A 14,672-nucleotide genomic window follows, 5' to 3' on the forward strand; every position below is an offset into this window, starting at 1 on the left:
GGACTGAGGACTCCCCTGGAAGGAGAGGATGTATTTTTAACCCTCACCTGAGAGTGAGGGCATTTCCCCTTGATTTTTTAGAGAAAGTGGAAGTGGGGAGAGAGAGAGGAAAAAGAAACATCGAAGCAGATGTGTCACATTGATTGGTTGCCTCCCCCATGCACCCTGACCGGGGCTGGGGCTGGAACCTGAAATCCAGGTATGTGCCCTTGACTCGGAATGGAACCCTCGAACATTGGTGCGTAGGCTGGCGCTCTAACCACTGAGCAACTTGGCCAGGGCGATGCTTACAATCAAAGCAGTGACTCCCTGGTTCTATTTTTTTTCCCCTCCTCTCCACTCCATTTTCCTCCCATCTTTCCCCTCCCATACCCTCCCTTCTCTCTCCTGCCTTCCTCTCTCTCTCTTTTTTTAATTAAATCTTTATTGTTCAGATTATTACATTTGTTCCTCTTTCCCCCCCCCATAGCTCCCCTCCTCCCAGTTCCCACCGCACCCTCCGCCCTCACTCCTCACCCACTGCCCTAAAAAAAATCACCTCTCGACTCCCTGGTTCTTGAGGAAACATTCCTGAGTCTTAAGACTGGCAGGAGCTTTATTCGGCCATGAAAACGAGTGGCATGCATTTGAAAGGGACAGAGAAAGCAGTTCTGAAAGGAGAGGGAGGTAAGGGAGAGGGAACGTCTCACCCTTATTTCCAACAGGAAGAGCCAGCCTCTTCTTTTCCCCTTGCATTTCCCCTCACACCACATTCCAGCGGAAGGGCTGGAGCCCAAACTGGAGCCAGATGGGTCAACTCCAGAGTCCACACTCTGTGTATCGTACCGATTCTCTGACACAGATCGGTAGTAACTAGGATTGTGCAGAGACGGGTGAATGAGGAGCGAAATGACAAGATGCAGCACAGCAAAGGCTAAGCTGGGTATGAATGCCATCAGCCCGCAGGGAGGATGAAGCTCTTGCTGGGGAGTAGACCCATGGGGCTGGGGTGACGGGGACTCAGAAACGGAGAGAGAAGGTGGGTGGGTCTGGGTAGAAAGATCGGTCCAAGCATGGGTTAGAATAGTGGTAAAAACAGAGGCGGGAGCTGAAGAACTGGTGGGAAGCGAGCCTGGCTGTCGGGACAGAGGCAGGGCGTGACCGGCTGGAGGAATCCGTGCGGAGCAGAGCGATGGAGCGCACTTGGCTGCGGCGCTGCCTTCACAGCTGCCAGGTCAGGCCACTCCCAGCCACACAAAGGCCCAAACACAGAGAAGCTCAGCCAGGGACTCGCGAAGGCAGCTGCAGTGCGGAGTGAAATGGCAAACGCAGAAGGAGGAGGGCCGCTCTCGGAACGAGATAAAGGGGAAGTGTCCGGGCAAAGCAGACACGAAAAGGGGAGGGACATGGATGCTGAGGCAGAAACAAGAGAAGCCATTAGAAAGGGGTCCCTTGGCCACGAATCCATTTTAGATGAAGAAGCCTCAGGGGACAGGAATTCAAATAAAGTGACCTGGGTCTGATGATCTCGGGTCCCCCTCCCCCTTTCCTGACGGCAGACCACTCCCTCTCTTTTTTCTTTATTTCAAGGAAAACGATCTTAAATATAATAATGTTACATGCAATAAACATTAATATCTCAAGAAAAACAATTTTAAATATAATAATGTTAGATTCAATAAACACCAATTATTCAAGAAAAATTATCTTAAATATAATACTAGAGGCCCAGTGCACAAAATTCATGCACTTGGGGTAGGGGTGTCCCTCAGCCCAGCCTGTGCCCTCTTGCAATCTGGGAACCTGCAGGGGATGTCCAACTGATGGCTTAGGCCCGCACCCCGCGGAGAATGGGCCTAAGCCTGCAGTTGTTCATCCTTAGTGCTGCTGCGGAGGTGAGAGAGGCTCCTGCCACTGCCGCTGCACTCGCCAACGGTGAGCCTGGCTTCTGGCTGAGCGGAGCTCCCCCTGTGGGAGCGCATTGACCACCAGAGGCAGCTCCTACATGGAGCATCTGCCCCCTGGTGGTCAGTGCACATCATAGCGACTGGTCGTGCCACTGTTCGGTCAATTTGCATATTAGCCTTTTACGATATAGGATTACATGCAATAGCGGACCACTCTCCTCCCACTCACCAGGGTTCACTTTCCACTCTGAGTAGCCTGGCTTCTGCACACTTCCCCCACTTTTGAATGCAGGCACTGCCACATGGGACTGCAGGCGAGAGAGGGCCTCTACATGTCCTGCTAATTTCGCTGTTGGCTTGATCAGCTCCTGGGAATCAGCACCACCCTCTATTGCTCTTCAGCACCAATGCCAAAACACCCTCTGTTTTTTGTTGTTGTTGTTTAAATATATATTTTTATTGATTCTAGAGAGGAAGGGAGAGGGAGAGAGAGAGAGATAGAAACATCAATGATGAGAATTATTGATCAGCTGCCTCTTGCACATCCCACACTGGGGATCAAGCCTGCAATCCGGGCACGTGCCCTAACCGGGAATCGAACCAGGACCTTCTGGTTCATAGGTCGATTCTCAACCACCGCGCCGTGCTGGCTGGGCCTAAAACCTCCTCTTTATGCTCCCTCCCGCCCCACCCTTGGCCCATTTCACACAAGGAATAGTGTAGAAACAGGACAGTTTGGAAGACAGAACAAGGGATCAAGAAGCCACCTGTCTGTCCACACACTTTTTTGTGGGCAGAGTCCACTGGCTTCCTTGGGGGCTTTCTCTCTTTCCCCCTTGTTTCCCCACGAGGGCTGTCTTTTCTGCAGACAGCACACTGGCCCCGCCCTTCCTGGCACACCCCGAAGTTCTGAAGGTCTCTCCTGGCCCTCTGCATGGTGGGAAGGGGTCTCCCCTCGAAGGGCCCGTCCCACCTCTGCAGCGGCTCAGGCTCGGCTGCAGGTGCCACCTGTGGGCATCTCCCCGCAGGACTGAGGCGCATGTCCGGGTCGGAGCTGACCGAGCTGCTGGACCAGGTGGAGGGCGCCATCCGCGACTTCTCGGAGGAGCTGGTGCAGCAGCTGGCCCGCCGGGATGAGCTGGAGTTCGAGAAGGAGGTGAAGAACTCCTTCATCACGGTGCTCATCGAGGTGCAGAACAAGCAGAAGGAGCAGCGAGAGCTGATGAAGAAGAGGCGGAAAGAGAAAGGCCTGAGCCTGCAGAGCGGCCGCGTGGAGAAGGGGAGCCAGATGCCCCTCAAGGTATGTGAGCACCCAACCGGTGCCCTGACTCACCTCGCTAGGGTGCGGGTGGGTGTTTCAGGACCGAAATGGTGGTGCTTCATTGGTGCACGGACAGGATCCTTCAGAGCAGAGACTCAACCAGGGAATCAGAATCACCTGGGGAGGTTTCTCAGGCGCCTCTGCCTGCGCCCTGGCCACACCTGGGGCACTGGCCTCACTGTGTGCATTTGGAAAAAGCATCTCAGAGAAGGGCAGCTGCTTGACATCTGCCCTTCTCTCTCTTTTTAAAAAAGTATATTTGATTTTTCAGAGATGAGGAGAGAGAGAGAGAGAGAGAGTCATTGATCAGCTGCCTCCTGCACGCTCCCTACTGGGGATCGAGCCCGCAACCCAGGCATGTGTCCTGACCGGGAATCGAACCCTGACCTCCTGGTTCTTAGGTCGATGCTGCACCACTGAGCCACACTGGCTGGGCCATCTGCTCTTCTCAGTGGCTGAGAATTTTGTTCTCTTCCCTACGATATCTGCATCATCGTCTGTCCAGGTTTTACTGTACTGCTTCATCTTACACAGGAAACAGTAGAGTAAAATGTGGGAGTGCGTGCGGGTTTGTTACCCTGGGGGTGGGGGGGAGTGACTCATTTAGGTAAGAGTCTTCCACGCTGTTTATTCTCCCAAAGCTCAGGTTTCCATTCTGGCCCGTCTTAGCCCAGGTCTTCCACTTACTTTTAGTCCCAGCACTCTGGGCAGTGACATGGACAGTGTGGCAGCTCAGGGGTCCGGGCGGTTGAGAGAAGACACAAGGCCCTGGGGGTGGGGGGGGGAGGGCGCAGAGGGGGCCGTGGAGCGGGAAGCAGCTGCTCTTCTTGGTCTCCCCCCCTCCCCCCCCAGCGCTTCAGCATGGAGGGCATCTCCAGCATCCTGCAGAGCAGCATCCGCCAGACCTTCGGCTCCTCGGGGACTGACAAGCAGGTACGGCTGTCTCCCTGGTCCCCGCTGTCCTCCCAGCAGAGCGGGCAGTGGGGGTTCAATAGGATGATCCCGGCACTCGGGCAAGGGCGGTCCCCCGACTTGCTTCACTCTGGAGGAGGAGGAACGTGTCTTTGTCAAGGTGAACAGTTCCCTGAGCTCCAGGGCGTGGAGAAAACTTAAAAGTCGACACTGCTTGTAGCCCTACAAGTCAGCTTGTTTTAAGAACAAAATGCGTGAAAAGGGAAAGGCATTTGATGATCGATGAGTCCACCACTCGGGTCGCCAGCGGACCAGCCCCCCCAGGTCCGCGCCTTTAGCCGCCCACTCTGCCTGTTGCCTGCGCCGTGGCATCTCCGGGTCGGTCCGTTGAGTCGGCTACTTGCCTGAGAAGCATTTCCGGTCCCTTGTAGGCAGCACTCGAAATGTTTACTGCGGACCTACTATGTGCCGAGCTCTGTCGCTAGGCCCTCAGGTGCCAAGATGAGCAAGTCCCCCCCCACCCCCACCCTCACAGCACCATCTGATAGAGATGCCGTGTGTAAACGGATGAGTGTGGAATAAGTGCGCATGCATTGTGTGCATCTCACACACACTTGCAGCTGGGTCCCGTGTTAGAATCCTAGGACGCGTGATGGGAAGAGGTTTTGGGAACATCTGACTCAGTCCCCTCATTTCTCAGCGGCGAAAACTGAGGCCCAGAGAGGTGAGGCAGGGTTTCCCCAAGGCCACGCGGCTGGTGTGTGGGAGAGCCACGGGGCACAGCCACGACTAACACCGAAGCCTCTGGCTTTGGGTCTGGAGGTCTCACCCACTCTGCCAGGTGCCCCCAGGGCCCTTCACCTCCTTCCAGCCCAGGGCCCGATACCCCACGGGGTTGTCCCCAAGATGATGTTGTTGTAGAAGCGCCTCACACCCAGCAGAGGGCGCAAATCCAACATTCAAGACCCAGGGTGTGGTTGAGGTTCTCTGGCCTGTCATTTGGACAAAAGAGAAGCCAGCCATTCATTCCCCAATTGCACTGCGAAGGTTAAGAAGATACATGACCCTCCCCTTGCTCTCAGCCCCGATGAGAAACATCTCACCCGGACTTTTAAATTAGCAGAGTTCCTAATCCCTGGAAAATGCCCAAGTTGGAACGGAGGGACGTTTTTCCTGGGGGATACGGGCAAGTCTTAGCTTTAAAGAGACACTCCCCCAAAACAGAGGGTCCTGAGACACTGGTGTGTGAACTACACGGGTGCTGTGTTGAACGGGCCCTTTGACGGAGGAAAGCCCGTCCCCGCTCAGGCGGTCCCGCGTGGCTCGCCCCGAGGCCCACGGCTCAAGCGCATGTGTTTGTCTCCTAGTATCTGAACACCGTCATCCCCTACGAGAGGAAGGCCTCGCCCCCGTCGGTGGAAGACCTGCAGATGCTGACCAACAGTGAGTAGCTCCCTTTCCCAGCCAGGTCAGCCGCTCGATGCCCTGCATCCCTCCCTGCCTCGGGCCCGAGATGTCCCAGACGGGTGGGTGACAGACGGTCAGACTGTGTCACGGCCTCCCTGGCCCCGAAGCAGGGGTGAGATCGCAGTGCTCTGCGGTGATGCCCAGTGCGGTCTTGTCTCTCCCGGTGTCTGTAAGGGACCAGATTTGCCAGGAGAAGAAAGTGAGCTGGGGAACGAGTTTGGGGAGGGGTGGAGGGGTGGGGTGCATCGTGTGCAGGGACTGTCTGGGTCACCCAGCAGTCCTCAGGTTTTGCGTCGTCTGCCTTCCTTGCCCGCCTGTTCCCCCTCTGCAACTGGAGGATGCTGCTGGTCTGAACATGTGCCCCCTCTCCCCCCACAGCAGGGAGCGCAGTCCCTGGGACTGGCTGTCTCTTTAAAGAGAAGCCACGTGTCTTGGGTGGGGTAAGGCTGACGGGAAAGAAGAGTGTGGTTCCCCTCCACTTTGGCTCTCCTGTCAAAATAGTAATAAAGATTCTGAGCTTAGGGCGGAAACTGTAAAAAAGAGCCGTTTGGAGGCAACATGTCTTTATGTCCATCTAACACGACAAGCCCCAAAGGGCCAGGGCGCGTGGTGTTGGCCATCCGTCAGCTAGATTCTTGTAGGAAGAGGATCCTAGGCTGAGATGTGACCGGCTCAGTGAATCAGGCATCCATCTCCCTGGCAACCGTGCGCTGCTTGAGTGACAGACTAGCCAGGCTGCCCAGCCCGCAGCAGCGCTGCCCAGAGGGACCAGGCCAGCCACAGGGCGACCCGGCACCCCAGGGGATGGGAAGAGGCGCTTCCTCTTTTCAGCGGAGGGAGACGGATGCCTGCTGGGCCCAGTGCTAAAGGGGGACCGGCTGTTCTCATTTCTCTCAATTTGGAAAACCAAGGCAGGTTCTGGTAAACAGAAATCTCGCCGACATCAAGAGCTGCTGGGCCCTCGGGAATCCGGAATCGTGAATTCAAAAGGGATTGGCTTCCTCTAGGCTCGTTTTGAACTCCTTCATTTGCATAAATATGCACTAAGAATTTTTTTTTTAAGGGAGCAGATAGAGATGAGCTGATATTTATAGGTGTTGTGTTTTCACAAGCAGTAAGCGTTTGGAAAATAAATTGGACAGACGATGAAGGCTGATCTATGTGAGGAACTCTGTCCTGGTCCCCACAAAGGGAAGAGCTGCTCATTCATGCACACCCATTGCGGGATGCAGCGCGAAATCCTTTCATTCTGATGAAGAAGCTGTGGGTTAGTTTACATTTTCAGAGTTCACTTAGAAAGTTATCGCTCGAGTAGGTCGCTCATTTAGAATACGCTGGGAAAGCGAACAAAGGAAAAGAAATACTTCATTGTTCCCTTGGCTGTGGTTTCTATGTTGGTGTTTTTCAGCCATAATATTTAATGTCTTTTTCATGGAGTTGGGATTATGCTGGCTATAAAATTTTGCAGCACGATTTTAATCACGCCCGTTAACATTTGGTTAACATTTTTAAAATGGCTCTCTCTTCTATCACGTGGATATACATTCCAATATTTTATTCTTTTGAAAAGGAAAAAGCTGCCATCTTTTCTGAATGCCAATTCTGTAGGTTACGAAAGCCCTTTTTTAAAATTTTTATGCCAAATCTTTGTATGGATTTACGAACAATATCTCCTCTTTACTCCCAAATGCGCCAAAGACCAGCTCTGAGGCCTGGGCACCCCATACATTTTGGGTTTTGGAAACCAACTTAGACCCATATGGACGGAGTACACTTACTGTATTTTTACGGCTCCCTTCTTGGTGCGGCGTCTAGTCTGCCCATGCTCCGTTGCAGAACATTCCCAGCCTATTCCGTGGAGATGAGTACATGTCTACAAACACAGACCAAACAAAACAGAAGCAGCCAACACCGGCAGGGCCTCAGGCTCGGTCTCTTTCCCGACCGGGCCGCTGACGCCTGCCCCCATCAGCTCGGTTCCGACCCACCCACTCCTGGTTTCTGGAATCAAGTTGTGTGAAACTAGGCAAAGAAACCCACGGAGAGCAGGGACATGGAGATGGACTAGGTGCCTCTGTTGTCAGGGCTGCTGCCTGACCTGGGATCAGTGCCAGCTGATCTTTATTCTTCTCTCCGTTTGCAAGAAGTAATATGTGCTCATTGAAGAAAGCCAGGCCCTGACCAGTTTGGCTCAGTGGATAGAGCGTCGGCCTGCAGACTGAAGGGTCCCCGGTTCGATTCCGGTCGGGGGCGTGTGCCTTGGCTGCGGGCACATCCCCAGTGGGAGGTGTGCGGGAGGCAGCTGATCGATGTTTCTCTCTCATTGATGTTTCTAGCTCTCTGTCCCTCTCCTTCCTCTCTGTGGAAAATCAATAAAATATATATTTAAAAAAGAAAAGAAAAGAAAAAAGCCAGGCACTGTGGACATATGACATAGAAAGGAGCTTCCCCCATGGTCTCACTCCAGAGATAACCACTTTGAACAGTTTCATGCACTTTCTTCCAGATAAGTTAGTACATAATGTCCTCTGGCCTTCTCTCTTCACTGTTAAGGATGTCTGGCACATACAGATCTCTCTCCTTTTTCATAAAGACTACACGGGGTAGAGTTTATTGAAGGAATCGATTGGTGAAGGAATCTATTGGAAGACCGCCCCCCGCCCCCATTTCTTGGGACTATAAACAAGATCCAGCTACTTTCTTGAAGGGTTTCCTACAAAGCTGACTTCTACAATATGGATTATGAACACGAGAAGATGCTTTTGGCAGCGAGAACAGGTCTTAGCCTGGTGGGTCAGACTGGACCTGGGTTGGGCACTGAGTTCTGTCTAGGAAAGAATTCAAACCCAAGACTCAAACTGTAAGAGAAAGTGTATGTAGAACGGCACAGAGGCAGAAGTGAGCTGTGGTGGAAGGAATGGGCTCAGGAAACACGTTAGAGGCAAAAGAAGGGCCCCTGGAGCTCAGGAGGGAGAGGGGTGAAGGTGAGGCACCTGGGGACAGAGGCGGGGGTGGGAAAGGTGTGTCAATGCCCCCCCTCACTCCCCCCCCCCCAGGCTGGCTCCTCTGCTCTAAGGGCTTTTAAGGGCGGGGATTTCAGGGGAGGCCCCAGGGGAGGGTCCCAATAGAAGAGTCATCAGCTTCCCAGGTGTGTCCTGTCGGGGTCCTGGTCTCCACTGATTGGCCGGTGCATCTGGTCCTTAGTTCAGCCCCTGCATTGCTCCTCTGGTTCTGCTGCTTTTCTGGGCCTGGAGCTGAAACACCGCTGAGGCCTAGCTGTGTCTGATGGTCAGAACCTCCGTGTCCTGGTGGCTCACGACTTCAGGGCTGTTCTCCGGCCCCTTGTTCGTTCCTCCTCTAAGGGGGTCTAACCCACATGACTAGCAATGTGCCAGGGGAGGAAACTCAGGGGGGCGCCCCAGCCACATGACCAGCGATAGGCTAGTGGGGAAAGGTCACCCTGAGGGTGAGGATGTCGCTTTCCCAGTTTTGCCCACTGCTAGGCACCCGGGGCTTTCTGCCCTGGTGACCTTCTGCACCTGGCCTGTCGGCCTTGCTCTGCTCACGTCTGTCTGACCGCCCACCACAGTGCTACCTAGTGTAATAACAGAAAAACCTGCTTTAAACACTTTGATAAAAAGCCTTTGGGCTTGAATAACATCCCCATTTGCTTCCAGTGGAGTCAGATCCTGTTTCAACAAGAAGTCCTTTTTTTAAAAAAAAAATATATTTTATTGATTTTTTACAGAGAGGAAGGGAGAGAGATAGAGAGTTAGAAACATCGATCAGCTGCCTCCTGAAAATCCCCCACTGGGGAAGTGCCTGCAACCCAGGTACATGCCCTTGACTGGAATCGAACCTGGGACCCTTCAGTCCGCAGGCTGACACTCTATCCACTGAGCCAAACCAGTTTCGGCAACAAGAAGTCTTAAATCAGGTCCTTGAGGGTCCAGACGTCTCTTGCATTTCCACAAATTCTAGCGCCGTGCTGGGAGTAACAGAAAATAAGTATTTGTGAGATGGAATTTATTGGCTATTAATAAATTGGGGGCGTGGGAATTTTCTAATAATATGTAAATAGAATGTCTTTAGAGACAGTGTTATTGGTTATTCAGCGATGTGACAACTATTATTCTAACATTTAGGCTGACTGCACCAGAAAACAGGTTCTTTTTAAAAATTTATGTATTTATTTGTTTGTATGATTATTAAAGTCATATACTTAGGAGATGATGTGGAAGTTATAGACGCGCGCGCAAAAAAAAGTAAGAAATAAAGGAAAACAAGAAAATAAAGCCACCATAGGCCTCTGCCTCTTGGTAGCTTTGCACCACCACCATGTGGAACGCTGACCCTGGACAGAAGCTTCTAGACTTTTGCTCAATACTCAACAAAGGTCTGGTCCCCCCGAATCATTTCTCACTCTCCTTGGGTGGGTGGGTTGTTCGGCCCTAGAAGCGAGCTTTATGCCTTGAAGGTTCCTTAGCTCACCTGTCTTCTCCTTCCCCAGTTCTCTTCGCCATGAAGGAGGATAATGAAAAGGTGCCCACTTTGCTAACGGACTACATTTTAAAAGGTAAGAGGCCCGGCCGGCGTGGCTTGGTGGTTGAGCGTCGACCTATGAACCAGGAGGCCGTGGTCTGATTCCAGGTCAGGGCACATGCCCGGGTTTCAGGCTCGATCCCCAATAGGAGACGAGCAGGAGGCAGCCGATGAACGATTCTCTCTCATCACTGACGCCTCTATCTCTCTCTCCCTCTCCCATCCTCTCTGAAATCAATTAAAAAAAAAATTTAAGAGCAGCCCAGCTGTCAGGAGCAGAGATCCCCTCGGGCCCTTCCCCCGACTCCTGCTGACAGTGTGGGATCCCTGTGCAGCCCTCCAGCGGGGCAGGGCCAGGGGCAGCGAGTGGACAGTTGTGAGGCCTCCCCGTGGTGGGGCGTTGCCTGGGGATGCTGCTTGGAGGCCTGAGAAGGAGATGCCAGCTCTCCGAGTCACCAGATGACTGAACGCGAGAAGCAGCCACACCAACAAAAGGCTGGCTGTGCCCCTTCTGTGGACCTGGGCTCTTTCTCGCTGGGAAAAACAGAGCCTGGGGATACGATGAATAGTTTCCAGCTCCCAAAACCGCTGTGCTGGGGGGTTAGGCCTGCAGCACATGAATTTTGGGGACACAAGCCTTCAGCCCGTTGACGATCACCCACAGCCTTTGCTTCGCGGCGTTCGCCCTCCAGGCACACCGCCCGGTACAGTTTCCAGAGCTTGTGCAGCCCAGGAACCTCTGCCGCGTATGGTGTCCGTCAGGGTCAGAGAGATGGCCTTGCGTTTCTGCAGGAGGAGTTTAGGCTAAACATGGGGAAGCACTTCTGACTCTGAAAGGTTGTCAAAGGGTGTCTCAGAGGACATTTTCAAAGGCGGTTGATAGAAATGGGTCTGTAAGTCTGGGAACCTGAGGGCTGGACTCTCCCCCCACGTGACCCACGGAAATGTCACTGAATTCATAAAACGAATTAACATTTACTGAGCACCTTCTACTCGCCTCTGAACAGCCCTTTGGGGCGGGCAAAGACACCGCCTTTTGTCCACGTGAAAAAACGAGTGGGGCGAGGTAGGCTCCCTAAGGCGGTAGACTTGGAAACAGCGGACCCAGGATTTGAATCCAGGCAGCTGGGCGCCTATTGCACCAAACCACCAGCTCCCATCGGCTCTTTCTTCTGGCAGAGCCACAGGCTGCTGCGATTACTCCTGGTTCTGGGGGGCAGTTCTCCGCTCGGCATGCTGGTGGGGAGCTGGTCGCCTGCTCTGGGCCAGGGCCCCGTGGGCAGCAGGTCCTGGCCCCCGCACTGTGTGTTGACCTCTGTCCTCTCCGCTCTCTTTCCAGTGCTCTGTCCTACCTAACCCTGCCCGTGGGAGCAGCCTTGCCGCGGGGGTCACTGAGCAAGAGTCATTCCATCCCAGGGACCGCATGACGCCACGTGACCTCCGACGTGTGTATAAACCTGCAGAGCTTAACCTGGATAAACCACGGGCAGGCGCCAGCCCTGGGCTGTGGTTGCTTCTAGTCCTATAACCATTGGATGCATGACAAGGGCAGGGCCGGTGTTGGGGGGAGGCAGCCGCTCTCACACTCATTATGTAGTCGGCCTCCCGCCTTCGAAAACAGCTGACACTTTAACACTAATTTTGAAATAAACCTTCATTTAATTAATATTCTCCACGTGCTCTGGAGTGTGATGTCCAGCGGCCCCCGTTGCAAACCCTCCAGGGAAAGGATGAGCAGCCCCTCCACGTGCTGGAATACAAGGAAAACAATGGGGTAGGGAGATGCCATCCTTTATTCCAGCACGTGGCCCGCGTGGGCCGGCCGCCGGGTGCTTGGGCCGGGAGCGTGTGTGCGCCGTGGAGTGGGGGTCGGGATGGGCTGCACCTGGTACCGACGGAGCCGTCCACGGGCTGGGCTGTCAGACCTGGCGCCTCGGCAACTGTAGAGGGCGCTGCAGGACGCTTCCGGCGAGGGGCCGGCTGGGAAGTTTGCAGGTGGACGGGGGGCTCGGGGCGCGGGCAGGCGCTGGGCATCTCTGCAGGGACGGCCAGATGGGCTCCGGGAGGAGCCGGCAGCCCCCGCCCAGGGACCCGGAGGCTCGGGTCGGAGGGAGGCAGCGCTGCTGAGCTGTTGGAGGGGGATTTCGGCTGCTTTCGTGACTGTCCCCAACGGCCCCTGGGAAGCACATCCTAGGGCTGTGTGCATGCCCTGCCCAGGCCCTGCCTGCAAACCTAGCGGCCCAGCAGCTATGCCCGCTACGGGCTGGCTCCATCCTCGGGGCAGCAACCGCCAGCCTGGCCTGACCGGTAGGTGAATGCTGATTCGTGGCTTGATGTTACCACCGGAACTCTCCTGCCTTCCATCTTCGGGCCGGAATGATATTAACCTGCCAATTTCCACAGCCCCGTCTGAAAAACAAACTTTTATCGAGCCCTGGCTAAGCCCTCTCCCAGCATCGCACGTCACAGCGACCCCGTGTGGCGATGCGGCAGCGTTGCCCCGCTGTCCTCTCCGGGGCGGGGAGGCCGAGAGGCAGAGGGCTTTGCACGCGGAGCCAGACGGACCCTCGGCCTCTTGTCCATCAGACTCCCACCCCCTCCGAGGAGCTCGTGTTTGTGGAATGAAAGGTGCCACGTGGAAAGCTCTACGTTGTCACCCTGGCAGCTCTACAGGAGGCCAGGGGTCCACGCAGGTGCCCACAGCAGCCACCCTGGGTGCCCGCGCCTCGCTTCCTGGGCCTCCCTTGCCCTGGGAGCAGCAGCGGTCTCCCCCGGGGTGAGGGGGGCTCCCCCCCAGGGGAGCTGTCCCCACCCCCCGCGCCTGCAGCGCTGACTCAGGCGTCTGCACGGAACTGACCGTGTGTGGACGGAGCCCCGGCTGCTACCGCAGCAGACAGGTGCCCATGCAGAGCCGCAGGTGCATGTAAGTACCAGGCTCGGCCAAAAGCGCGGCTTCCGTTCTGCATTGCTTGGCACCGTGGCTAAGGTTGCGGGGTCACGGGTGTGAGGTCATGTGCGACTTAACCCCGCTGCGGTGGGGTTTTCACAGGCTCAGCAAAGGGGGGGGCAGGCGCTCACTTCCCCAGTTTCCCTGCCAGCAGGTGCCCGAAGCAGGCAGCAGAGGCAGCTCATCAAGGCCAAGGCTGCAGAGAGAGTCTTCCCATCAGGGAGGCACTCCGCTGGGGGAGGTGTGTCTAGGAGGGGAGGGGCGGGGAGGGAACGGGGGGAGCAGCGGCTCCCCTGTTCTTCCTTTCGCCCACGCAGGCGTGGGAGGGGATATTCAATCAGTGTCTCTGCTTTGCACTGCCCGTCCCTCTGTCTGCTAATCAGGGTGTGGTGCCCAGGCCAGTAGCACTGACAGCACCTGGGAACTCGTTAGAAACGCAAAACGCCGGCCGCCCACACTCCCTGAGTCAGAAGCTGCGTTGTGACAAAGCCTGCAGACTATTGTTGTTTTCGACTTTTATAATTCATTTATTACATGCATCGGGGTGACATTGGTGAACATGAACATACAGGTTTCAGGTGTGGGTGTCTCTGTTACAAGATCCGTATGTTGCACCGTGTGCCCCACCCAGAGTCTAAACTCCTTATATTAGGACTCCCTGCTCCCCCACCCCCTTCCCTCTGCTGTTTGTGTTCACGAGTTTCAGTTTCATTGCCCACACGTGGGTGAAATCATGGTTCTTAGCTGTTTCTGGCTGACTTACTCCACTCAGCATACTGCTCTCAGGGTCCATCCGCGTTGTTGCAAATGGCGCCATTTCATCCTTTCTTGTGGCTGAGTAGCATTCCGTTGTGTTTACGTATCACATCTTCCTACCCCGTCCTCGGTCGCAGGGCACTTTGGTGGTCTCCACGTCTTGGCCACCGTGAACAGCGCTGCAGTAAACACAGGGGTGCATGTATCTTTGCGGATACATGATTTTGAGTTTTTCGGGTGTACACCCAGGAGTGGGATTGCTGGGTCCTGCGGTGGCTCTATTCTGAATTTTTTGAGGAGTCGCCAGACTGCTTTCCATAATGGTGGTACCAGTCTGCGTTCCCCCCAGCAGGGAAGGAGGGTCCCTTTCCCCCCCAACCTCTCTGACACTCGTTACTGCTTGTTTGCTGATAATGCCACCCTGACAGGTGTGAGGTGCTCTCTCTGTGGTTTTGGTTCGGCTTTCCCTGCCCGTGGACAGGTGGTGTTTGCATTGTTTCGGAGAAGCCGTGCTCTAGGTTTTCGTTGTTGCTGGAGCCCCGACTCTCAGAGGCCGCACCTGAGGAAAGCACGGGTAGGCGAGTCACAGGTGAACGCAGTTCTCTCCCCAGCGTCCTCCTAAGGACCGTGGGAAGCATTCCACGGGTGGACCGATGCTTCAGACCCGTCTGTCTTGGTTGCACAGCTCAGGTCCAGCCCTAGCCAGTTTGGCTCAGTGGATAGTGTCGCCCTGCAGAGTGAAGGGTCCCAGTCTGATTCCCGTCAAGGGCACATGCCTGGGTTGTGGGCTCGATCCCCAGTGGGGGGCATGCAGGAGGCAGCCAATCAGTGATTCTCTCTC

General features: G+C 54.9%; 1 protein-coding gene across 2 annotated transcripts in view; it reads left to right on the top strand.

Annotated features, from left to right (window-relative positions):
* Window positions 1–11,799, top strand: part of FEZ1 (fasciculation and elongation protein zeta 1) — an 81,283-nt gene extending 69,484 nt beyond the window's left edge. For both annotated transcript variants that reach the window (XM_015571347.1, XM_006775064.2), the window contains exons 8-12: window positions 2,915–3,186; window positions 4,060–4,140; window positions 5,487–5,562; window positions 10,097–10,162; window positions 11,468–11,799. In XM_015571347.1, the coding sequence (XP_015426833.1) occupies window positions 2,915–3,186; window positions 4,060–4,140; window positions 5,487–5,562; window positions 10,097–10,162; window positions 11,468–11,484 (512 nt within the window). In that variant the 3' untranslated portion in view covers window positions 11,485–11,799. The remainder of the gene's footprint in view (window positions 1–2,914; window positions 3,187–4,059; window positions 4,141–5,486; window positions 5,563–10,096; window positions 10,163–11,467) is intronic.
* The last annotated feature ends 2,873 nt before the right edge of the window (window positions 11,800–14,672 follow it).

Source organism: Myotis davidii, unplaced genomic scaffold (assembly GCF_000327345.1).
Source record: "Myotis davidii unplaced genomic scaffold, ASM32734v1 scaffold148, whole genome shotgun sequence".
NCBI lineage: Eukaryota > Metazoa > Chordata > Mammalia > Chiroptera > Vespertilionidae > Myotis > Myotis davidii.